The following is a 25,684-nucleotide window of genomic DNA, read 5'->3' as shown; positions in this document are numbered from 1 at the left end:
TATTGACCCCGGGGTAGAAGCTAATCTATCAGCCCTGTATTACCAAATCTATAGGTTTATCAACCAGTGTCAATAGGCATCTATCAAAGCGGGTCAGTTTTTAAAATGAGAAAGCAGACACACATAATGCGCAGACTTTAATTTACTCATTCGAGCACAAACACACAGTATTCAGATGTGCTGACTCGGGGAGAGGCTGGATGAAACAAATCATAATACAGCACTCTTTATTCTGCTGACTGACACACAGAGAGAAATAAAGGAGATCTGAATACATCGTGGGTCTGCTGTCATTCGCTGTAAAGCAATCTAGTCTGACTTGAACTATTAGAATTTCTCTTTATTCTGATCCAATAAAAACAGTATGTACAAGGACAGTTTTTACAGCAACACAACATGACTGAAACTGAGGTCCTGCCTGTGGCGCCTCAAACCTTGAGTGATCATTACTGCCGTTAAAGGTTTGCATAGAACAAACTCAAGATGCAAACATCACTATCTGTCAGGCAAAAAAATAAGTTTCTCCAAATCACAGAAACTTCTCCCCTGGGACATTTTGGCATTTAATGTGGGATCATGAGAAACAGTTGTGTCTTGTTGTAATCACATTTTGACTGGTGGTGGCAGCAGAGTCCAAAACAGCATGGCTTCAGTTCAGAAAGAAATACACATACTCAATAAAAAATAACGTTTAAATACGAGTCCTCTCACCCGTCGTCCTCATAAATAAAAGTGCATGTTTTATGGCGAGTGTGTTGTTTTAATCACCAGGAATGACTCCAACACAACTGTCACATGTTTCTTTCAACACTATCGCAACCATGTGATGGATTACACAACCAAGACTCATGAGAAGCAGAAGGCGAGCACGGTGTGGCCATCAGACACATCCATGACTTTCGGACATTGCAATAAACCGCCTCGTGCGGTTTGACCTTTAATGGGAAGTGCTGTGCTTAAAGAACACACACATCCACAAACTCAGAGCGTCTTTACAGAGGCGGTACAACATGAAGCTTAAAGACATTCATTATGAACTGAATGAAGCTGTAACGTTACAGTACGATCAGAATGTGTGTAATCTTTACTTACATGAACAACGATATCTATACGTGTCAATCATCGTCATCATTTGTGTCTCGCAAAGCCACGTAAATGTAAACCAAACAGCTCAGCTGAAAAATGTGCAACGATTCCTCAAACATCAAAGCTGCCTCAATGACTGGAAAAAGTAAGGTGGTCCCATTTCGGCTCACAAGCATGACGACGTTGAATATAAGCTTACACTAATAAGTAGATACGAGTCCCACTGGGAGCTTTATCTCCTCGATTTCTCAATTTGATTTCAAGTCCCAGTAAACTGTAGACTTGTCTCGGCATGACAGGGTGGACGTCGTATGTTTTTATCCTTGTTTTACTTTTTCATTTCACCATTACTCTTATGTAAAAACCAGCAGGAGCAAAGCAGAAACCAACAAAGTGAGCACTGAAGGATCTGAAAATTTAGTTTAAATTTTCTGGTCGTCAGTAGCCCTTCAAACACTGACACTGAAGAACATTAAAGCCCTTGCAGCTCTCATCCGTTCTTTCAAGGTGACTTTGAAAATTCATATTTTAATATTAGGCCCTAAAAAAAAAAAAAAAAAAAAACATTCTTTAAAGGCTGGTTTGCTTTGACTGAGAAAAAAATACTCTCTCTGTCAAACTCAGCTCAGTTGGTCGCTGCTTGTTCAATGCTGTTGATGCTACACAGGAGGCAGCTGTGGTTCATCTGCTGCAAAAACTGAAGCATATTTTTATGCTTTTAACATGCACTACAGTACCCATAATGCACTAGTCTCAACATTGTGCCCAAATCCATTCACCGAGGGCACAAAAGTAAAACTGAAGCTGCTCTATTAAAGTGTCTCCTGTGCACAGATGATTCAAAGGTCCCCACCACAGTCAACAATTTCATCTTCCAGCTCCATTATTTAACCGGGATCAATGTAATTTAGGTATAAAACATCCCCCTAAAGACCAACAGATATCACAGACTGCATGTCCATTTTCCTCCACTGTCATAACAGGATTATTTACAATCTGCCCACCAGCCGTCCAGTATTGATGAGCTATGCAGCTTAGATGAAACAATGCAGGCTCCTGGTGAAGATGCAGATCCATCCACGCTGAAATTAATTAGTTATGCTGTATATATATACTCCAGGCAATCCAAAACACTGAGCGTACCAGTACAGAAGACTGCACAGACAAACTTAACTGAATGTGTCATAAACTATCTCCAAAGCTAATTGGATCTACATGTCAGAGGGTGGTCAAATATGCACGCTTGCACATAAATCCTCTGGGTACAAATGGGGAAATGGTACTCTCTCACACAGCAGCAGGGTTTCCCTCTTCTCTCTTTGTTCAACTTAATGTATAAAGGATGTGCAGCTATTCCAGGTATGTGTTTGTATCTCAGTTTGTGTCCCCCAGATGAGCCACTGTACTCCTGCTCCTCCTCTTAGAGGACCTGCTCTGTGCTGGAGGCAGAGATGTCCAGGAGCCTCCAGGCAGCACTGGGGTTCAGCTCCTCTTGGTCCCGACACAACGCCCACACATACATCATCCTCATCACCTTCTCCTGTTGAGGGAGGAGAAGAGAAGAAACAGTGAATTTCAAAGAGTTTTGCAGACTTCAAACTTTAAATGTAGCGAGTTAATAAATGATCTGGCTTATGATGATATATTTGAGGCCTCTAACATTGCTAACAGTTGAAATCCGATGATATCAGACAAGTTAATATTGCTGCATCAAACCCATAAATTTGAAAGACATTAAAAAAAATGGGCCTCTGTTATAGACCACTGATCTGATTTCAGCCTTTTAGTGTTGTTTACTTCCTTGAGGAAGCTTTGATGGTATCCATTGGATTCCCTATTCTAGCACAGTGATCGGGAGTTGACTGACCGGATCTCCTTCCACAATATCTCCTTTGGGGCTGCGAATCACCATGACAACCTGAGCCTGGAAGGTGATGATCAGCACAGGGCCCTGATCCATCATCTTACCCATCGCCAGCTGAAACACAGGGTTACAAAATGAACAGACAAATGAAAGGAGAAAGGGAAAAGCAGAAAACAGGGAAAGAGCTTTGTAATACAAGCTGCATGATGGTTACCGAGCATCAGGGAGAGCACTTACATCTAAGTTATCGATGTCGAGTACTTTAGACTGGAAGAGAAGCCCCAGAGCTCGGGCCTGCTGGATGGGGTGGGCAAGCTGACTGTAGGTCTGAGTACAAATACACGTAACACACATCTAGCATTAAAACATGCTTCCCACATACTGTATGCCAGCTAAAATGCAATTACTAAAAAGTAGGATTGTGTCTTTTTGTAGACATCACAACGTAATAAGCTCTTCTTCTTCACATGTGTCCCCTGTATTATGTCAACACCTGTAGAAACTGCTTTTGTTACCAAGTGGTGTTTAATAACTCACAGCTTCATAGCACCAGTCCTTTAATACCTCCAGCTCGCCACGGATGATCGCCTGCAGAAAGGACAAAGATACCGAATTATAGCTTTAAAAACATAAACAAATCTCACAGGTATTCTTGTGACTTTTAGACAGGATGCTCAAATTATTTTAGCAAATCCCACATCTCATATTTAACCGAGCACAGTAAACTTTAGTGAATTCATTCAAAATCAGAACACGTTGAGATCATTTTCTGCTACTCTAAACCAAGACTTCAACTACACTCAGTGCTCTCCTCCTGATACAATCATAAACAGCATTTTATTTCATTTTATCTGTTTTACATAACAAGCATGCACGACTTACAGAACTGTATCATAAGCTCTTGGATCCCCTCAGTTATCTGAATGATGTATTTAGCTGCTGAACTTGGTTTAAACTCAGTAATCTAACAGCTGAACTCAAACAGAGGACAGGAAATTCATTACTGGATCTGATCCAAACTAGAGTGAAAACTCAGGCTAAATGAACCAAGACTTTCATCAAGTCTCTTCCTAACCTCCACAGAGAAAAGCATTAACGGAAACAGCGAGAGTGAAGACAGACACAGACAGAGGCTGGAGGAACCCGTTTACCTCCAGTATGTTGGGGATGATGTCTTTCTCACACTGTTTGAGGAAAGAATCTTTGTCAAAGCTGGGGTCTGCCTTCAGGATCTCTGTCAGCACCTCGGACATTTCCGTCTTAGAGAAGAGACCACCTAGGAAACAAAGGCTAAAATCAGAAGCAGCAACAACACTCAGTACCACAAATTAAATGTGTAACGTCGAAGCTGGTGAACATCATCAAATATCTAGAAGATCTGTCAGTACCATGGAGCACGTAGTTAATAGTATTCCTGACTAATCAGAAGATTAATAGGTTTTGGGATAAAAAATGATTTTTTTTTTTTTTTAAATAGGAAGAACAAGATTTGAGGTCTGGCGAGAACAATCAGATAAAAGGCTTTAACAGAGAAAAGGAACTCCAAATTCAGGATTGAATGTGGTGGAGCATTACCTAGGAAGTCAGTGACTCTGTCAGTTAGAGCTCTGGATGCTCTGATGAGGGCATTGTCACTTTCATCATATTTCATCTTCATCTCGAAGATTCCTGAATGAAACAAAAATGGAGGTTGAACAGGTTAGACATGTCTCCACTGATTACGGCAGGTACATTCTGCACCTGTGCAAACAGCTCATGACTGCACTTCATTATTAGCTGATCATTGAATCTACAGTAAACATTCTACTGCCCCCTGCTGCCATAAAGAGAAATTACATATAAAGATATCACACAAAGCAGGAAAAACCAGACGTTCTTACTGTTAAAAACTACGTTGTTGTCCTTGAAGTCCTTCCACTGCTGGGACCACTTTGAATCCTTGTGAAGAACGACACCCATGGCCTCTCTGAGATTTAAAAATGGAGATAATTCGCCGCATCAGAGAGGTGGGTGTACAACAGCTTGTGTCATTGGACTGGTTTTGAGATCTAACATTTACTCACTCGTTGGCCTCGAACACTCTGGTGTCGTCATCTGCACTTTTAGATGAGAAATCGCTCCTCTTCCTCAGCTGAGAAGGAGCCCTGTAAGGGCCGGCGTCACCAACATCTATCTCCTTCTTCATGGACTCTACACCCTGCAGAGAGTTCGCACTTTTTAATTATAAACATAATCAGAGTCTAAACCAAAATTTTAATGACATCCAAAAGTAAATTCAAAGTTTAAGCTGCTTCTAAAGAAACTGTTTCTTAAGAAAGCAGTAACAAAAAGCAGCTGAGGAAGGCTTTTGTAAACATTTTATAGCCCAGAACGTAACAACTATTTGCCAAATATGACCTGAATTAACCAACAACTGACTGGTGTCTGAAATCTGCCCTTATGTTCCTGTGAAGAAAGATGTGTTAACGACTAAATGCTAATTTCCAAAATCTTCCATTTTCTCCCCTGCTGTAGTCAAAACATCAATAAAGTCTGGCAGACACCTGGATACCAACGACAACGTACAAAAGATGAAGATGAGAGGCATTAATTTGGACATCTATAGACGTCTCGTTTCGTTTTCTGACCTGTGAGATGGCCTTGAACGCGTTGGTCCGGCCCAGTTTTTCTCCTCCCTTGGATAAAGACTCAGCAGAGCCTCTGGCTGTCTTGGTGGCCTCCTCCACACCTTCCTTGATCTTCTTCCCGATGTCACTACGACTCACTTCCTCGAGACTCTTTGATCCAAATGGCACGCAAGCACACAGCAGGTTTCATTTTATTAATGATTTCCACGTAATGTTTTTTTTAATTGGAAAGCATTTTTAACAACATTACAACTTAATGTGAACTCTTACTGTGCGATTCCAAATTAAATTATTATATTTTCATGTTGGGGCTGTCAATCAGGTTGGCCTTACCTCCTTAACGGTCTCTGATAGAGAGCCCAAGGTCTTCTTAAACACCTCTGATGTCTTCACTGTCTCTGCCTCTATCGATTTCTGATCAGAAATTTTTTAAAAACAACATTAAAATTCTAGAAAACTAATTAAATATAATAAGCTTGATGTTTATCTTTATATATATAATATAAATCAAACCAGCTAATGTTCTTACATATTTTCTGCGGGCCTGCTGAAGGGCGTCGGACTCCTCGAGCCTTTTGGCCTCTTCTCTGAACTTCTTTATGTTTTCCTTCATCTCCTGATTCTTACTGAACTCCTGACGAAGGTTATCAACAAACTCTCCCAGAAAACCTTTCCGTCCTGAGGCATATCGCACCTGATAACAAACACAGAGAAGGACTTTAGCTGGACAAACACGTGCACCAATAGAGTGAACAGATTAAGCACATGCTGCGACTGGAACAATGAAAAAAGAGAAGAAAAAAAAATACAGAACCTATGCATTGCTTTTCATAAAACCTTAAACTAAAAAAGGGCATAAAGATAAGTAATCCCAGCACTTTAAGTTAAAAGAACTGTTTAAATTAACGGGCACAACTCTACATTAGCAGTGATTTAATAAATGAGTATCTTGAGGGTGAATGGGAGGTGTTGTTGGGTACCTGCACAGCTGCACCTGGGCTCCTCTGCAACCTGTAATGATCTCCCCTCCACACTGAGGAGACCAGAGTCCGGGAGCTGAGAGCCAAGGCATTTCTGCCAATCAGCTGCAACAGACAGGCAGAATCAGTCAGTCATAGTTAGCTGGGAGGTAAACCGGCACATAATACCATACTTCTAAAATATATCCCTTCATTTGATGAAGCTCTAACATGTTCCATGAGTGTGCTTAAAACCTGGTGACTGTGACTAATGCAGCACATCATCATCCTGTCAATAAATAAATGTCTTCTGCCCTAAGTGGGATATTTTCATCCTGACCAGGACAAATTCAAAATTCATGATCCAGTCTTAATAGATTTCCCCTCTAATTGCTAATATCTGTCCTTTATTAAGTGCGCATGCGCCAACCAGCGTGCAGCCTGTTACAGTCGCTCCTGCTTTTCTCTTAGTTTAGCTCTTTTTTCTTACGTATTCTTTTTTTTTTCTGACTTGTATTTTCCTCCGTTTTCTATCTCTTACTCAATCATGTGGATTGAGAGAGTTTTTGTTCTTCTGGTGGCCGTGGAACTGTTACTTTTATCATGGAACGGGACCGCGGCACATCTCCTACACGCACGGACTGTTTACTCCAGAGATCAGCTGATCGCCCTGATGCCGGCCGGCTCGCTGGCCAGGCCTGCAGAAGTGCCCGCAGAAGTACCAGCTGAAATTTGGAGGAAAACACATCGGGGATGCAGAGGTCAAGGACAGAAGAGAAGAAAAAAGGTGACGGTGAGACAGCGGAGGCTCGAAGCGAGGAGGAGGTTTAAACCGTGTCTGCTGTCTATCGTGATGGGAAATGTGCGATCGTTGGCAATTAAAATCGACGAGCTCTCAGCACTGGTACGGAGTCAGAGGGAATACCGAGAGTGTAGTTTCACCGAATCATGGCTGCACCAGGTCATTCCCGATGAGAATGCTTCCGTGGAAGGCTTCCACACTGTTCGGGCGGACAGGGACAGCATCGCTAGCGGTAAGCGTAAAGGAGGTGGGCTTGCTGTTTTAGTTAACAACCGGTGGTGTAACCCTGCCAACATAACAATCAAAGAAAGGATTTGTTGCCCGGACACTGAACTGTGTGCTGTTGGACTCAGGCCGTATTATTTACCCAGGGAATTCTCTCACGTCATCTTGGTGGCTGTTTATGTACCCCCCTCTGCTAACCCCACAGCTGCATGTGACACTATCCACTCTGCCATAGCTCGGCTACAGACTCAGCACCCGAGTGCCTTTATTGTGATCTCGGGTGACTTCAACCATGTATCACTGGACAATACACTACCAACATTCAAACAATATGTGGACTGTCCCACCAGGGGAGAGAAAACTTTAGACTTACTGTATGCTAACGTCAAGGATGCATACAGCTCCTCCTCCCTCCCCCCACTTGGTAGGTCAGATCATAACCTGATTCACCTCACCCCCCGCTATGTGCCAATTGTGAGGAGGGAACCTGTGACCACCAGGACTGTTAGGAGGTGGTCAGAGGAGGCAATAGCGGAACTACAGGGCTGTTTCGAGGTGACCGACTGGGAAACACTCTGTGAGCCTCACGCCGAGGACATCAATGGGCTTACTGAGTGTATCACAGGCTACATAACTTTCTGCACCGACTCCATTGTTCCAGCTCAGACTGTTCATTGTTACCCAAATAACAAGCCGTGGGTGACTAAGGACATCAAAGCCCTCCTCAACAACAAGAAGAGGGCTTTCAGAGGGGGCAACAAAGAGGAGGTGAGGAAGGTCCAGGTGTTACTAAAGGACAAGATCAGAGAGGCTAAGGACAATTACAGGAGGAAGCTGGAGTGGAAACTCCAGCAGAACAGCATGAGAGAGGTGTGGAGGGGCATGAAGACCATCACTGGATTCAGGCCAACCAACAGCAGGGGAGCTGAGGGAGGTGAGAATAGAGCCGACGAGTTGAATCTGTTTTTCAATAGATTCAACACCACAGTGTCTGCTCCCACCCCCACAACCTCACCTGCAGTCAGCCTGGAATCCAGAGCCACACCACTGTGCCAGCCTCTCTCTTCACATGTTGCCTCCTGTGAGATTCCTGACACCCCTCCCCCACCCATCACCTTCACTCAATACCAGGTTGAGATGCAAATGAGGAGACTTCACTCAGGCAAGTCTGCTGGACCAGACGGAGTGAGTCCCCTTGTCCTCAAGGCCTGTGCCCCCCAGCTGTGTGGAGTCTTTCATAAACTGTTTATGCTGAGTCTGAGTCTGCAGAGGGTCCCGGTGATGTGGAAGACATCATGCCTCGTCCCTGTACCAAAGACGCCTCGTCCCAGTGGCCCCCAGGATTACAGGCCCGTGGCACTGACCTCCCACATCATGAAGACCCTGGAAAGGCTCATCCTGGACCAGCTGCGACCCATAGTAAGACCACATCTGGATCCCCTTCAGTTCGCTTATCAGCCTCGTCTCGGAACTGAGGACGCCATCATCTACCTGCTCAATCGTGTCTACACCCATCTGGACCAGCCGGCGAGCACTGTGAGGGTCATGTTTTTTGACTTTTCCAGTGCTTTCAACACCATCAGGCCGACCCTCCTGGGTGATAAGTTAGCAGCGATGCAGGTGGATGCTTCTCTGGTGTCCTGGATTGTTGATTACCTGACAGGAAGACCACAATATGTACGTCTCCCACAGTGTGTGTCTGACAAGGTGATTAGCAACACAGGGGCACCACAGGGGACTGTTCTCTCCCCCTTCCTCTTCACCCTCTACACCACAGACTTCAGCCACTGCACAGAGACCTGCCATCTTCAGAAGCTTTCTGATGACTCTGCGGTGGTTGGATGCATCAGCAGGGATGATGAGACAGAGTACCGGGCTGTGGTCGACTCCTTTGTCACGTGGTGTGAGCAGAATCATCTGCAGCTCAACGTGGCAAAGACCAAGGAACTGATCGTGGACTTCAGGAAGACCAGGAAACACTTGACCCCTGTTTCAATCCAGGGGGTCAGTGTTGACATTGTGGAGGACTATAAATACCTTGGAGTACACATTGACAATAAACTGGACTGGGCTAAAAACACCACAGCACTTTACAGGAAGGGCCAGAGTCGTCTCTATTTTTTGAGGCGACTGAGGTCCTTCAACATCTGCCAGAAAATGCTGAGGATTTTCTATGAGTCTGTGGTGGCCAGTGCGATCCTCTATGCTGTTGCATGCTGGGGGAGCAGGCTGAGGGTCGCAGATGCCAACAGACTTAATAAACTGATCCGTAAGGCCAGCAATGTTGTGGGGATGGAGCTGGACTCCCTCAAGGTGGTGTCGGAGAGGCGGATGCTGTCCAAGATAAAGACAATGTTGGATAACACCTCCCACCCACTCCATGACATGTTGGTCAGTCACAGGAGCTCGTTCAGTGAGAGACTGAGATTACCGAAAAGCACCACTGAACGACACAGGAAATCATTCCTGCCTGTGGCCATCTCCCTGTACAACGCATCCACTTAACACACTGTTTGCTGCTACAACTACACATGTTTCTTTTCCAAATATTTATTTATAAGTGACTTATGTATGTATGTATGTATGTATATATATGTATATATTGTACTATTCTTAGTTAGCGTATTGTCTGTCTTGTCTTAATGTTGGTTTAAAATGGAGCACTGTAACAAAAAATAATTTCCCCCAGGGATCAATAAAGTATTCTGATTCTGATTCTGATTATTTGATAACTTATTTTGATGGTTGTACATTTAAACATGAGAAATTTGGTGAAACATGCTGTGGCAGCAATGATCTGTTTTGGTGCGTTTACTCCTCTGCTTATAACAATGGCATACACACGGTATTACAATTTTCGACCCTTTCTAAAAACGACGAACGCACCATATTCGCTGTCTGTGTAAAATGAAGCGTGATCAAGTTATTTATATTGAAAGGATGGTTCGGTTATTTGTCAGGAGACAGAAGCTAAAACAAGTGGTCACCGCTGCTCTAATTAAAACTGTAACAGCTTTCGTGGTTTTATAGCAGCGAGGTCACTGATCCTATTTGCTCTAGTACCTGACTGCATGCAGGCTTCTAAAAGTCGCATTTTAAATGAAATGTGCCACTCAAGCACAGACACACAGAGTCAAAACCCGAGTCAATACAATGCTATGATTTTAAGACCCCAGGAATTAAATAACATTAGTAAGCCTCTGCCGTGCCTCTGATGAAACAAGGCCCTTTCTAACGGACATCTCGCGTTCAAGTTGCGTAAAACACACCACTCTAAAGCGCGTTCACGTCACGGGCATAAAGAGACTGATGGCGAAGCCTTGCGAGTTTATTCCCTTAACCAGAGAGCGGGCCCGAGGCTCGGCGACTGCAACGAAGGACATGAATCTCACTAACCTCGTAGCACCGACATACGGAGGCTGCCATCTTGATCTTGAAATGCGCGGAGAAGCACGTGCGTTCCTGCTGCGGCAGCTGACGCTGTGCTCGACCAATTGGAGCAGAGTTGGTGGGCGGGGCGGGGCCAAGTGTCAGAAGGACATTAAAGGGAAAGCCACTCAAAAAAAATACCCCCCCCCCCCCCAAACTATTAATTATGTTTTTAGAGGAAAATCTAATAATTTGTGTTTTTAAAGACACATTTTACTGGTAGTTAAAACTAAAAATATTTGCCACGGACTCATAGGGTCTAAATGGGTTTAATGCGAAAGCACACCAATGTATGCGACGTGTAATCACCACTGAAGAATATGTGCAGATGTCTACAAAAATATCTAAAGACACAGAACATAACAATAATAAACAATTACATAAAATAAACATTTTATTTAAAAAATACACATCTTATCACATTTCTCTTTTATGCAAATGAGATATCATATTATCTACAATATCTATTTTTATCTACATTGGCTTTTAGGTAATTTTATGTAAATGCACAGTCCCCATTTTCTCACTTTTTTCTCTCTCTATGCAGCATAACGTTTTCTAAAATTTAGCTTTCGAATCTCCTAAAATGTTTCAGTAGCCAGTAATGTATTGTTGGCCTTCATTATATTATTGTGTGCTGTGAATAGTACCCCTCTTTTGCACACACACTCTCACACGCGCCACATAATGTTAGCATAATGTCTAAAGATAATTTAACGTGCCTTGACCTTGTTATTCATTCAGAATTAAACACTCCTCTGAATGTGGGGACCAGATGAATGGTAGATATCTGCTGGCATACCAGTAAAGCTCGCCCCCCGGAGGAAACTATGCGAACTGCAGGGACTCCTCCCCTCCCTCTGCAGAGTTGGGAGCTCTCCCCTTCTGCGGTCAGCTCGCCTTGACAGCCAACACTGGCGCAGAGTCTGAGTACAAACCTTTACCATATTTTTCTGGCATATAGCGAAAATTCATACCCATACTTTCCACACATCCTCTTCCGGAGACAAGCGCTGCAGCGGCCTCGTCTAGAATGGGGAACCGAGACGATGAATACGATTTCTTGTTCAAAGGTAAAAAAGAAAAAGAAAGAAAAGAAAGAAAAGAAAAAGAAAAGAAAGAAAAAAAAGATGACTGCATTCCCCTTTACACAGGCTCGCATCGACTAAGCAGAGCTTTATGAATGCTTTATGTCTTACTGTGTCTGTGCTGTGAGCAGCTGTGTGCATTTTTTTTTAAAGGAAACGGAGTTTTTTCTGGGAAACTGCCCGGATGATAGTCGGTTCGTGTTATTACAATATAATGCTGTCATTGTGACATTACGGCGCCCGCAGTTATATTTATAGGTAAAGGACGCAACACCCTGCGTGTGCTCAGCTTTTTAAAAATATATAAATAACCGAGCATAGCAGGATTGCACGTTGGAGAATTTCCACCTTTATTGGATCATATTTAATTTTTTTCTCAATCCTGTTCATGAGGCTGATTGAAGGCCTTAGCCTCTACCTCTTACTGATCAATACGCTTCATCGCCAGATCAGGATGGTCCTCAGACAGTCTTATTGACACTGTAAATGCAGCAGCTTAATGTCTTTTGTTGTCATGTCAGGCAGTGGGCCTGGTGGATTGTCTGAAGCGGTACCAGACTCCAGACTCGGGTCAGTGTTTATCTTCTCAGATGGATCCAGAATGCCTTCCTTTGATCGTGATATCAGCTCCTGTGGCACATTAACATCCCAGGCCTGTATAAGCCAAAAGGCCATTTAGATGTAACAAAGTATCCTCTGTGGGATGAATAGGGCATCTGCCGGAGGCGAGGGCTCTCTCTCTCTCTCCCTCTCTCTCTCTATGCTCCAACCATCTTCTGTGTACACGGCCGAAACAGGAAGGGCAAGGCGGCCTTAAACTGTCGATTCAGGTTTTGATGAAGCCTGTTATCAGCTTCCTGCAGCCCGGAGCAGCGTGATGTCGTCAGGGACAAAGTTCGGCTCTTTTTTCCGTTTGTCGAAGGACAGGGGAATAAACCGAGTAAAGCCTGGTTACCTCAGTGCTCTCAGCGGTTTGTTTCATATCACAGCCCTGACTGTGTTTTACCCCGACTAACCTCTGGATTGGTGAAATGTCACAATCATTTCAAATGTGTGATAATGAGCAGTTTATTTTGTTTATCACATGTTTAGTATTTTCATCAGTGTAAAAAAAGGCTGATAGTATTGTTTCGTTTCCTGGTGGTTTTATATAGAATGTTCACACATCACAACATCATTGTTTACAGTGGACCTCCCCTCAGGAAGTACAAGACCTGCATTCTTTTGTGTGGATGATTTTTTTTTTTTGTCTGTACACAAGCTTTGCAGTTGTTTTGTTGCTACATGTGGCAGAGAACCCAATCATATTACATAGGCTCTAAAAAAAGAGTTACATAGAACTGCTGCACACTGCACCCTGGTACATTTATGTTTCCATCTGACCTTCATCAGGTATATGAAGGCCCAAAAATGCTATTTTCGTGTTTAAATGTGTGATGAAGATAAATGAAACCGACACATTTTTAAACACTATTGAGTTATAACACACTAGCATCTTGACTTTAGCGTTTTATTCTGTCATTTCTTTCATTATTCAGAAAGGATTTTTGGCCTTACAAAAATAGAAAGCCCCAGGCTTCCACTGACACCATGATTTAGAGTCATTGCCTTATATCCATCCATCTTCTTCCACTTATCCACTTCAGGGTCACGGTGGAGCTGGAGCCTATCCCAGCTATCATAGTGTGAGAGGGAGGGTTCACCCTGGAGAGGTTGCCAATCTGTCACAGGGCCTAACACACAGAGACAGACAGCTATTCACACTCATACCTACAGAATCAGAATTAACCTCTTTGGACTATGAGAGGAAGCCAGAGTACCCAGAGAGAACTCAGACAAAGGACAACATTAAACTTGGATTTGAACCCAGGACCTTGTTTTGAGGCAAAAGTGCTAACCACCACATCGCTGTGCTGCCCATTGCTTTGTAACATTTCCTGGATTTGAGAACACAGGGCCTATCCGCTGCCTCTCCCATCCCACACTAATACAATCATCTTCTCTTTTTTCTCTTCACAGTTGTGTTAATTGGAGACTCGGGTGTGGGGAAGAGCAACCTGCTCTCTCGATTCACACGAAATGAGTTCAACCTCGAGAGCAAGAGCACCATTGGGGTGGAGTTCGCCACGCGCAGCATCCAGGTGGACGGCAAGACGATAAAGGCTCAGATCTGGGATACAGCAGGACAGGAGCGCTACAGGGCCATCACCTCAGCGTGAGTCCGATGTAGCGTTGTGCACATGCATCTGCACGTCGCCTCTGCATTGCAATCAACGAAGGGAATTCACTCTTAACATCCATGTTGGGTACTGTTACAGCTACTACAGAGGAGCGGTGGGAGCGCTGCTAGTGTATGACATAGCCAAACACCTGACATATGAAAATGTGGAACGCTGGCTGAAGGAGCTGCGAGACCACGCCGACAACAACATCGTCATCATGCTGGTTGGCAACAAGAGTGATCTGCGCCACCTCAGAGCCGTGCCCACAGACGAAGCCCGCGCTTTTGCAGGTACTGCTGCAGAAAGGTTATTGGTACAGTGATGTTTCACTCTTACTAAATCTGTTTTCTTTCCCATTCCCCAGAAAAGAACAATCTGTCTTTCATAGAAACTTCAGCCTTGGACTCAACAAATGTTGAAGAAGCCTTCAAAAATATCCTTACAGGTAGGTGTGCTTGTGAATGGAGGTTGAATGCCAGAGCTCCACACGTCACTAGAATATTAAAAAAAGATCAAATCACACACACAATGAGGCATGAAACCTTTGGTTGATATGCAGTAGATTCAGAGAGGATAGTTTGTTTTGGTAGCTTAACTTTTTTATTCTTTATAAAGTTTTTTTTTTTTTTATAATAAACTGTATTAGTCGGGTACCGAGTGAGGAGCTGTAAAACTACCACCTCACATCCCACATTAGTGGTTCTAAAGGTAAATTATGCAAGCTTTTAGACTGAGAGAGAAAGCTGATGTTTTCCATTTCATCTTTTCAAAAAACAGAAATTTACCGCATCGTATCGCAGAAGCAGATTGCCGAGCGGTCTGCCCATGACGAGTCCCCGGGAAACAACGTGGTGGACATCAGCGTGCCGCCGACCACAGATGGCCAGAGAGGAAGCAAACTGCAGTGCTGTCAGAACCTGTAACCCATTGCAACGGTCCCCTCCTTACCTGGGTCAGTTATTAATTGAAATCGACAGTGTTGACATGCTTCCATCTGCTCGGGATGCAACGTTGTCTGAATCTGCACTTTTTAGAAATCAGTGGAAGCAGTTCCTTTATGCCACTAACGATCAATCTCAGAGAGAAGTGTTTGAATTGATTTCAAGTTGTAATCTGACCCAGGAACAGTCTGCTACATTCAAGTGCAAAAACAGGACTGAAGGTACCACCTAAGCAGCTGCCACAGTTAACCCCGACGGCGTAGCAGAATAGCCTTTCCTGACACCTTATAAGCCTAGTCATCTGCCTGTTTGACAGTTAATGCAACACACTTGGAGGTCTGGGTTTCCAATCCTGTTTGATCTGTATCAGCAGTCCTGTTTTTGGGCTTCTCTCCTCCTCCTTCAGTCATCTCAAAAGTGGTTGTGACGCTGCTGGCGCTTATTTCATTTGTGTAAAATATATTCTTTTTCTGTTTTGATTTTGATAGCTTGTCTGCTCACACACATTATATTAATGCCATGAAATTAAATTTTACAATATTATTTACCGCCTCCGCTGTATTTTTTTTTTTAGCAATATACACAAAGTGACATGCTGAATGTCTAGACCACTATCTCACTTCACATTACTGACTGCTGATGCATCAGTAGCCTTTGTTAGCAGGGTTTAACTTCTGCTTCGGGTAAAATTGAAGCTACTTTTTGTACATTCATCGGCCATTTATTACGTATACCTGTTCAACTATGGCAGCTTTTAGAGCAGAGGTAGGCAAATCCAGGCCTCAAGTGTCCTGCAGGTTTTAGATATCACCCTGTGTCAACACACCTGAATCAAATGATTAGTACAGTCCCAGGCCTCTGGAGAACCTCAAGACATGTTGAGGAGGTCATTTAGCCATTTGAATCAGCTGTGTTGGCTCAAGGACACATCTAAAACCTGCAGGACACCAGCACTTGAGGCCTGGAGTTGCCTACCTGTGATTTAGAGAATTGTCAGGATGACCTGCTGAAATCCAACCTAAGCATCAGAATTAGTGAAGAAAGGTAGTTTTTGGTGCCAAACAGGCCAGTCTGAGTATTTCAGAATCTGCTGATCTACTGGGATTCTCCCACGCGACTATTTATCTCTAGATAGATATCCAATAAGTGGCAGTTCTCTGGAAGAAAATGTCTTGTTGAGGTCAGAGGAAAACAGCCAGAAGGCAACAGTAACTCAAATAAACACATCTTACAAAGTATGCAGAAGAGCATTTCTAAACACGCAGCATGTCCAACCTAGTAGTGGCAGATGAGCCCACCAGGTGCCATTGCTGTCAGATAAAAACAGGAAATTTAGATTAAAATTAGGACGGGCTCACCAAAGTTGGACAACAGCAGAAAAAAACAGCAGGAAAAATCTTGACTTTCAATTTGTGCTGTGACATACAGATGCCAGGGAAAACAACATGGAAGTATGGATCCATCATTCCTCAGATCAACAGTTCAGGCTGGTGTTGTAGGTGTAATGTTGTGGGGATATTTTCTTGGGACACTTGGGGCCTTGGTACCAAATGATTAACAAAATAAGCCTACATGTTGACTTTATGCCATGAAGAGTTAACACTGAATTAACACAGTTCTAAAGGCAACGGGAAAGTGATCCAAGAACGTCGGGTATTATTGTAAGGTCTTGGCTGTACAATAGGAAAGGCTTTTTACTATATGCGTAAATAAAATTGAATTGAAGTAAAAATAAGTGTACACTGGGTGTACACAGGTCTGAAAGAGTTATTTAAATTGTGTCATCTGAGTAGCTAAAAGAGGAAATCGCTATTTAAGGTAACCACTAACTCATTTTCAGTCTGAAAAACAGCTAAACACTTCTTTATTTGGTGGTGGTGAGGGGGTGTCTAAAGACAGGTTGGGAACCACGACTGTATTACTTGGCAAATAAATATATTTAAAACCATGTGTTTAAGGTCAAACCCTAACTATGGCATGAAAAACAGGTTCAGTGAACTTCCTTTCTGAAATATAGCGAAGTACAATATAGCCTAAAAAGGAAGTATATATGCTTCAGACAGTACTTCAGTAAATGTACTTTCGATCATTGGTTACATTCACTGTACAAAATGCACATGCACAATTTCCCAACACAAACATATTAAACAGGAGATCGGTTCATTTTTAGATTGTGGTATAACTCACAGTTTATTCAGTCATCTTCTCTGTGGAATAAGAAAAAGAAAAGAGAGCACAAAGATCACCCACATCCGAGTCCAGGAGTCCCTCATGTTTTATTGCACAATAACCCAATTTTCCAGGGGACTGCAGCAGGAAGACTACAATAACACAAAATACTTTGTCTAACAAATGCTGCATATATCGACTGACATCTCAGAACACGCTTGCCTTTGTGGACCTTTACGAAGCACCAGTCTGCTCTGGTACACCTGTGTTTTTAATCCATTAATGTCACGTTTCCCAAAGCTATATTCTGCTCTTTTTAAAATTGCATCACTTGTGATGTAAGACATTACTACTGGTCGTTGCTAGGCAGCTCAATTGATGAATGGTGCATTTACAAGTGGAGCAGGGCTGTTTGCTAATGCACTTTTATGACAGTAGAAGAAACATAATCCGATTAAAATGTAAACATGATTCCACACCTTCAACACTCGTGTCCTGTACGTTACTGCACTGCTGGAGTTAGTGTTATCCCATATACTACAATGCTCACTGGCCCCCGTGACAAGTGTGATTAATACACGAGACCTGCATCAACAGGAAGGTGATTTGGTTTCCACTCTTCAGACAGCAATGGAAAAAAAGAACAAAGAAAAAAGATTTTCCTGGAAAAATGAAGAAGGGTTCAGATTATAGACAAGGACAGTGGTATGAACAAATGTCGCTCCCTACTTGTTAAAAGCAGAACAAAAGAAAAGATTATTCACAGAGTTTGTCAAAAAATGTTTTTTGTTTTTTTTTAGATTATTATCCTCCGCCGGGCTATTGCTTGCCCATTGTTCCAAAACAGCTAAATACGTGGTGAAGGGGCTTGGGGGAATTATAGGTAGTGAATATGTTTCATATTATACTGTAGTAGCATGCTGAATCAGTTATATTCTGCTACATTAGCTTGTGTCTTAGTATTTCATAAGTTTGTGACAATGACTTAAAGTCCGGCTGATTAGTCCATTTTCCATGTGTCCAGGCATTCGCATCCTGGCACTGTTCGTTTTCATCAACAACGACTCCTGAATGAGTTCAAAAAGTTCAAAACCACTTTTGTGGCTAGCCAATACCATAGTAGTTTACATCAAGTGCTTTAATAAAGAAAACAGAAGGGGGAGGAAAAAAAGCAGTTCTTCCCTCAGAATGGTCCATATGAAGTGCAAAAGTTCATTAATATGATTAATTTTGTTTTTAGAGAGTGCTTCAGCGGGCTCTATTTTAAATATTCCACTTGCCCCTGCTCAGCACTCATACGATGGTCTCGTCAGTCATTTTCTTGGTCGACTTGGTTGGCACCGAGCGTTGGGTAGTGTGTGCCCCTTTCATGTCGGGCATTAGCAGGCGCACTTTCTGATTGGTCCTCCTCCACTCCGAGTACAACTGACAGTGATACCGAAATGACACCTGAGAGTGAATGAAAAGAAAAAGGGAGGGGGCGAGACAAGAGGTAACAAAGGACAGAAAGACAGATATCAATAAAATTAGCACAAAGGTATCTGAGAGAGTAGTACAGATGCTGCACAGCAACTACTGCACGACAGGGAACTGAAACCTGAGTAGAAAGGCCGAGCTTTCACAGTCAGTTTACATTTTCAATAACGATAAAAGGAAAACACTTCAAAAAAAAAAAAAAGCCATTTAGTTTACCAAAGCCCAGTTCTAGACCCTGTTAAAAACTCCAGCTAACGAAAGGTGTAGAATAAAGCCAACTTATTGTCAGTATTCGCAGTCAGCTATGCATGTATGTGCAGGCGTTCTGTTTCTGTTCCAACACTCAAATAAACTGCTCCAGGCCACAATATACTCCACATGCCTTCACATGTCTCCACAACTGACTGAAGCTGTACCCAGAAACGATACTGTAATGTCTACAATAATCAAGGTAAGAACAATTACCTGGACGTGTGCTTGTCTTGGTATCATAACTGAAAATCAAAGCTTTAAATATCGAAACTATTAAAAAAAGGGGCTTTGATTTCTAAACTACCTTATAAACACTTGGATCTACCCCCCCCCCCAAAAAAAAACATTCTGCAATTGGTTACCAGTGTCCAAAGGATGTAGATAGTGAAGAGGGCGATGGTGAGGGCAATAAGGCCAACAGCTTCGAGTCTGCTCTTCAGCTGCAGGTGGTCCTGTGCGCCCCTCAGACACAGCCAGCCGGAGATAGCTGCCAGGGGTGTGATAAGAAGGAAACAGGCCATGTCGCAGAGCAGAGTGCGCTTCTCACTGCGAGGGCCCGGGTCCTTCAGCCACTGCAAAAGACCAAAATGGGGAGGTCAATGATACGCCTGAATCGAGCACATTAAATGATTAACTGATGTGTCTTAGATTATAAAAACAAGAATGAGCTTTAAAGAGGAGTGAGCTGCCTGCATGAAGTAATTAATAAAGCCATAAAAAGAGTATTCTAACCGAACACTATTCACACAAGGTCAAGCAAAACAATCCTCAGTACACACAAATGATCCCACTTGCTAAACATGTTACTTGCTGGCACAGATACTTAATGGCATAAATGAAATCTTCCAAATGCTTACAAAGCTGAAAATATCAGTACAAGGCAAAAGAAGAAATAATCTCCTTGCTTTAGACAAAGCTCATGGCCGTCCATCTCGTTAGCCTCTTACTGAACCGAGGTTGGAGCCTATCCCACCTGACATTAGGGAAGAGGTGGGATACACCCAGTCAATCACAGGTCTCATACAAAGAAACAAACAGCCATTCATGCTCGCACTGAGCCATACAGTCAATTCAGAATCACCAATTAACCTAACAAGCGTTTGTGGACAGTGGGAGGCAACCGGAGCGCCCAGAATAAACCCACACACTAACCGCTTTTTATAAAAAAACCATAAAGTAGAGAAATGAATTCACACAGTAAAACTTTTCTAACCTGAGTGAGTGGCTGTGGTCGCCGTTCAATAGTGAACTCAGTGTGACAAAGTTCACAGTAGCTGGTGTTGGAGGATGACAGCCACTTCTCCAAGCAGCTTTTATGCACTTTACCCAGAGTACCAGTACAGTCACAGGGCGAGAGCAGCGTCTCTCCTCCAGCTCCCTCGTGACAAATCCGACACATACCCACGTCGCTGCGCGAGAGACAGCAGAGCATTGAAGACAGAAAAGTAACAATAACATATACACAGTTTAATTACGCTACATTTATTTGGCTACCATGCGTGTTTCTCCCTCCCTTACCTCTGTGAGCTCACCGCTTTGACCACGGTGGAGAGTGGGCGGCCATCTTTAGCCGTAACCTTGGCAATGTACTGGGCCTGCGCGGTGGAGTCAGTCTCCTCGGAATCCTTGGAGGCATCGGATTCGGCAGTGCCAGAATAATCACAAAGGGAGCCGGGTAGGTGACAGCAGCCTGACGAAGACATAGTCAGCTGAAGGTGACAGCGACGCAGATGAAGGCGGAGGCGAATTTGAAAGGAGCTCTGATCCAAAAGGTGATGTCCAACTCCACTTCTTCTCCTCCACCTACAAAGCTACCGCCTAGTGGATGCTGGAAAAGATGAAGACACAAAGTATGGTTGACTTGGATTATTACTTTATGCTCTTAATTTTCCCGAATAGGAATAGTGATGGTTAGCATGAATACATGCACATATAAATGCACATAAATGTCAGCTTTCACTGCCAACACTGCTCACTGGTATTCTTGATCTGCAGCTGGACTTTAGCCAAAATTACATAAAAACCTTTTTAAAAAATAAAGGAATAACATAAAAGCTTGTACTATATTTAAAGCTATTAGGCTGCTGTATACTTTATTTATGACCAAGGTTGGCTACTTTTAATTCAATTCATCATTCATTCAAAGTGGCCTGCAAAGCTTTACAGCTATTCTGATTCAAAGCAGGCCTATGAATTCTAGTGATATTATCCCATCAATTATTGATAACAAAAATGATTCTAAAAAGTATTTCCTTGGTTTTTCTTTTTAGTATTAAGACTTCATACATACAAAAACATGTTATAATAGTGTAATAAAAAATGCAATGTTAAAATACAGAATAATCAGAAATACTGTAATACTTTAACCTGTCACTTTTTCTCATGTACAATAACACAGCATACCACAAACCACCACCCTATGAACACATTTAAACAGAAAATTGTTTACATATTTATGACTTTTCAAATTTTTTATTTCTCTCTATATACATTTTGGTAGTTTTTAAACTTGTTAATATTGTTAAATTTTCAGATGTTTATGGATTTTTTGTTTTTTCTCGTCAAACGAATTACATTGTAATATTAACCCAGCTTCAACTTACACATAACAAATGTCATATGGTTTTCAAAAAGTGCCACACGTGACATATTAGGTTCTGATGTGAGTTGCAGCCCTGAAAAAACGTTTGAATATTTTACTCCAAAAAATGATGTCTCTTAATAACTAGTAACTGGCTTCAACAAACTCTGAGGGAAGCACACTGCGGTGTAGATATACATTTTAGATAGACCTTAAGGACACTAGGAGTGGGATCAGGGTGGCCGTGTGTTACCCATACCTGTCCCTGCAATAGTCGTGCAATGTGATATAGTCAACAACGCAATCTTATGTAGCTGCCTTAAAAAAAGACTAAAGACAAATCACAAAAGACAGTGTGCCAATATACTCGTGTATTTAAAGGTGCACAAAGCAAGCTTCCTGATGTTACCGTGATGACTTAGTACTGTTATCGACACGTTACACATCAAAGGCTAGATCAAAATCCGACTCTATTTCTGGTACATGACTGAGTTGCTTAAAATTTCCCAGCTGACATTAATTATGCCGTACATGTCCATATCCCCGATACAGTAACGCTAACATGCAGCGCCGACGAAAGCTAATTTATTTAATAAAGCAACGTACGTGTACAGAACATAACCAGAGGCCAGCGAACAAGCTGGGATATGATACTTGTATAGAAAGTCCCATCGCTGTGGTCAAAAACACAAACAGGCTGTACCGTAAATATACTCACCCGACGGCCTGCCTTTTCTCGGCTGGCCTTGGCCCTGCGTTGGCCAGACACAAGCTAGCTGAGCTAACTGGACAGCTCTAGCTACAAACTATGACATTGACGTCTAAACAGAAGCTGACGATAGAAGGGGATACAGAAGACGATCGTGTGCGTTGCATCCTCTCCATGGCTGGTAGTGCAAATCACTGGGGTAATTTTCTCTTTTTTTAGTGCGGAAAATACACGGCTGCCAGGATCACTGGAGTCAGCTAACGAGGCTAACTGACTAGCAACGGGCAAGCCTACTTCGGTATCCCTCAGCTGTGGATTAGTCACGTGACACAATGGTGCCTTCATCGTCATTAGCAATGTTTTAGTGCTACATGTTTACATACATGTTCGGGGACATAGTATCAAAATAGGGATAGATGGAATATGTTGTCAGAGTGAGTAAGTAAAAGTGGGACTGCTGAAAATTTTGATGATAAAGATAGTGTATATAATGTCTTTTGTTTATTAACTCAAAGTTACTCAGCAGCACAAAGAAACTTAAAACGAAAGGGATATATATTCCGAGCATTTTGTTATGGCACACACCGTTTTATCGATTAGAAAACCAGGCTAAATGCTCTACAGTTCCAACAATACAAGTTCTGAATGTACTTTTTATTAAAGTGTTTCAGTTTCCTTTTCCTTTCGTTTTCCTTTTAAACTATCATTACTTGTTTGATTTCAATGACGGAACAGTTATTAATCTCGTCCTGGAAACATCTGTATTAAACTATGTCAGAATAAAACCGTTAGGTGGCAGCATTTAGTTAACCCTCTCAGATTGTTCCCTGGTCCACCGGTGGTGGCGCTGTTATTCCAAAATTTCGTTCCACGGAAATTTTAAAGGTTCCACAGGGGTTTTGAGGGGGGCCTTGGAAAAACATGGGTAAATTTGATTTATGGACTCTAGGCTTGCGTGTCATGATAAAATATATGAGTAACAGTCAAAATGGCTTGTTCAGTTTTGTAGCTGAATCTTGAAAGCTAAACCAACCTGTGGAAACGGGATGAAGATGTGGCGCAACCAAAGAAATTCAACATTTGCTCCAGAAACAACACCTAAAAATAGCCATTTGACACCTGCAAAAAATAATTCTGAGGTAGACTACTTTTATTGTTAAGTATCTAAAATTTGTGCTGCTCCTTCTACTTTTATAAAGAAAAAGTTGTTTTCCCTACTTCCCTATATTCATTCTCAAGTTAGTGCTTTGGAAAACCTAAGTGAGCATATAAATACCAGTATGATGCAAAATTGCTGAGCCACCCCCCATTTCTTTATAGTTTGCTTAAAGGAGTCAGATTTTCTTGCACATTTTAAGTGGTCTTGAGCAATAATTTTTCAGGCTTTATGACTTTAAAAGGTTTTCTTTAGACTGGCTGTTTTTTTTTTATCGCTCTTTCTCAATCTATTCCTTGTAGCTGACCATCTTCAGAGGAATGTATTTGTTTATGAAGCCACTTACTACTGACCTATGAATCTTTCAACCATACAAAGGTACATAGCTCAAGGGATGGACCAGTGTTGTGTCTACACTTAAAAGAAAGCTAACCAAAGATCCAATTTCAAACGGTATCTCTAGATGTTTCTTTTTCTTTAGTTGAATCTATGAAAAAGCCAAATGTAACCCAATTCCACTGACATGAAATAGAAATAAATATACATTTGTACACCAACAAGGTGCAAAAATACAATTTCAAGGTATTTGCCAAAAGCTTGACATGAAAAATGACAGGAAAACCTGTGGTCACACCAAATGTTGTTTTAATTGTCAGAACTCTGTTTTTGCCTCATATACTCTATTTTCAGGTATGCTTGCACATTTTTGATTGCTGCACGTATTTCCCATTTTCCTCATAAAACATGAAGAAATGAGGCTTGGCTCAAGACTTTTGAACAACAATGTACTTTTAATATTGTGTATATAAAATTTGTGCATGACTTTAAAATACAGTCCCTCTACTTTAGATAGTGTTTTAGGCCCGCTACTGGTTCTTTGTTTATTATGTTTAGACACAACACTGATTCATTCAATTTAATTGTATTTTTATAGATCCAAATTTGGGGCGACCGTGGTTCAGGGGCTTGGGAAGCTCATCTTGTAACCGGAAGGTTGCCGGTTCGATCTGTTTTGGTCGTTGTGTCCTTGGGCAAGACACTTCATCTCCCTGGCCAGAGGGACCAATTGCGCGATATGGCAGCCTCGCCTCTGTCAGTCTGCTACAACTGTAGCTTACCTCCACCAGTGTGTGACTGTGAGAGTGAATGAACAGTGGAATTGTAAAGTGCTTTGAGGGTCCCGAAAAGCGCTATATAAATGCAATCCATTATTATTAAATCACAACAACAGTTGCCTCAAGGTGGTTTATATTGTAAGGCAAACACTCTACAATAATAGAGAGAAAAGCCCCAAAATCAGATGATCCCCTATGAGCAAACACTTGGCGACAGTGGGAAGGAAAAACTCCCTTTTAACAGGAAGAAACCTCCGGCAGAGCCAGACTCAAGGAGGGGCGCCCATCTCCTGTAACCGGTTGGACGTGAGGAAAGGAAGACAAGACCAAAGACATGCTGTGGAAGAGATCAAGAGATTAATAATACCTATGCTTAAATTCAGAGTGGTGTAAAAAATTCATAGGTCATTGTGATGGCATGCCACACATGTTACCTGGGGTTTGGCTTCTCCTGTCTGGCAAAGGGCTGGGAGAGCTGAAGTATCACTGACAGCCTAATTGGATACAACCACATGCTTCCTTGCCTGGGGGGTGTTTCATGTTTGTTTAATTGTTTCGTATTAGTTGGTTATATGGCAGCCATTTGGTTTTCCCCCGTGTGTGCCATTTGGTTTAGCTAAACCAGTATTTAAGTTCCCCCAGTTTATCTTATGTTTGTTTGAGGTTTTGTTAGTTATTATCTTGAGTTTAGTCTATTGAGTTGACCTCTTTTATTGTTCTGCCTGTTTTGTCTGCCCCTTTTTTGAATTAAACACCTGTGTACTTTATGCTTTACTGCTTGGTCCCTGACAGTCATTGTTAAGTGGCTTAACAATCTAATCCTTTAAATCTTGACCTGCTACTCTTTTTGATTTTTATATTGTTGACTATTTCATTCGATGATGTTTTACATCTCTTATTTTATGCATGTTGTGATTTTGATATTTAATTGCTTTTAAGATGTCACTGAGTGCCTCAAAAGGAGCCTGAAAATAAAATGTATT

The 25,684-nt window shown here is 42.2% G+C and overlaps 3 protein-coding genes across 3 annotated transcripts; 1 reads left to right on the top strand and 2 right to left on the bottom strand.

Moving 5' to 3' along the window:
• Positions 1-128: 128 nt before the first annotated feature.
• LOC147308628 (mitochondrial import inner membrane translocase subunit TIM44-like) lies at positions 129-11,062 on the bottom strand. The gene is made up of 13 exons (XM_086273608.1): positions 10,960-11,062; positions 6,558-6,662; positions 6,107-6,271; positions 5,911-5,991; positions 5,578-5,727; positions 5,014-5,147; positions 4,831-4,916; positions 4,526-4,618; positions 4,102-4,226; positions 3,488-3,538; positions 3,188-3,277; positions 2,954-3,064; positions 129-2,626 (listed from the first exon to the last, which is right to left on the bottom strand). The coding sequence occupies exons 1-13, from the start codon at positions 10,987-10,989 to the stop codon at positions 2,507-2,509; spliced, it is 1,341 nt and encodes a 446-aa protein (XP_086129734.1). The 5' UTR covers positions 10,990-11,062; the 3' UTR covers positions 129-2,506.
• Positions 11,063-11,856: 794 nt separating this feature from the next.
• Positions 11,857-15,786, top strand: LOC147308627 (ras-related protein Rab-11B-like). The gene is made up of 5 exons (XM_086270593.1): positions 11,857-12,065; positions 14,100-14,295; positions 14,399-14,592; positions 14,667-14,747; positions 15,080-15,786. Exons 1-5 carry the CDS (start codon positions 12,026-12,028, stop codon positions 15,223-15,225), a joined length of 657 nt encoding a protein of 218 aa, XP_086126719.1. The 5' UTR covers positions 11,857-12,025; the 3' UTR covers positions 15,226-15,786.
• Positions 15,787-18,532: 2,746 nt separating this feature from the next.
• On the bottom strand, positions 18,533-22,753 carry LOC147308626 (E3 ubiquitin-protein ligase MARCHF2-like). The gene is made up of 5 exons (XM_086270592.1): positions 22,440-22,753; positions 20,659-20,968; positions 20,354-20,549; positions 19,503-19,712; positions 18,533-18,861 (listed from the first exon to the last, which is right to left on the bottom strand). The coding sequence occupies exons 2-5, from the start codon at positions 20,841-20,843 to the stop codon at positions 18,706-18,708; spliced, it is 747 nt and encodes a 248-aa protein (XP_086126718.1). The 5' UTR covers positions 20,844-20,968; positions 22,440-22,753; the 3' UTR covers positions 18,533-18,705.
• Between the last annotated feature and the right edge of the window lie 2,931 nt (positions 22,754-25,684).

The sequence above is a fragment of the Aulonocara sp. 'chitande type north' Nkhata Bay genome, linkage group LG18, assembly GCF_057382095.1.
Source record: "Aulonocara sp. 'chitande type north' Nkhata Bay isolate Kocher_YH1m ecotype deep benthic linkage group LG18, A_spYH_male_GT1.1, whole genome shotgun sequence".
Classification (NCBI taxonomy): domain Eukaryota; kingdom Metazoa; phylum Chordata; class Actinopteri; order Cichliformes; family Cichlidae; genus Aulonocara; species Aulonocara sp. 'chitande type north' Nkhata Bay.
This window is presented reverse-complemented; position numbering and strand designations above follow the sequence as displayed.

Coding starts and splice junctions, on each gene's coding strand:
- LOC147308628 (XM_086273608.1), bottom strand. CDS start 10,989: ATGGCAGCCTCCGTATGTCGGTGCTACGAG. Junction 6,663..10,959: donor CCGTATGTCGGTGCTACGAG/GTTAGTGAGATT, acceptor TGTCTGTTGCAG/CTGATTGGCAGAAATGCCTT. Junction 3,278..3,487: donor AGGACTGGTGCTATGAAGCT/GTGAGTTATTAA, acceptor ATTTGTACTCAG/ACCTACAGTCAGCTTGCCCA.
- LOC147308627 (XM_086270593.1), top strand. CDS start 12,026: ATGGGGAACCGAGACGATGAATACGATTTCTTGTTCAAAG. Junction 14,593..14,666: donor CGAAGCCCGCGCTTTTGCAG/GTACTGCTGCAG, acceptor CCCATTCCCCAG/AAAAGAACAATCTGTCTTTC. Junction 14,748..15,079: donor CTTCAAAAATATCCTTACAG/GTAGGTGTGCTT, acceptor TTCAAAAAACAG/AAATTTACCGCATCGTATCG.
- LOC147308626 (XM_086270592.1), bottom strand. CDS start 20,843: ATGTCTTCGTCAGGCTGCTGTCACCTACCCGGCTCCCTTTGTGATTAT. Junction 19,713..20,353: donor GACCACAGCCACTCACTCAG/GTTAGAAAAGTT, acceptor GGTCTTTTGCAG/TGGCTGAAGGACCCGGGCCC. Junction 18,862..19,502: donor TCTACATCCTTTGGACACTG/GTAACCAATTGC, acceptor ATTCACTCTCAG/GTGTCATTTCGGTATCACTG.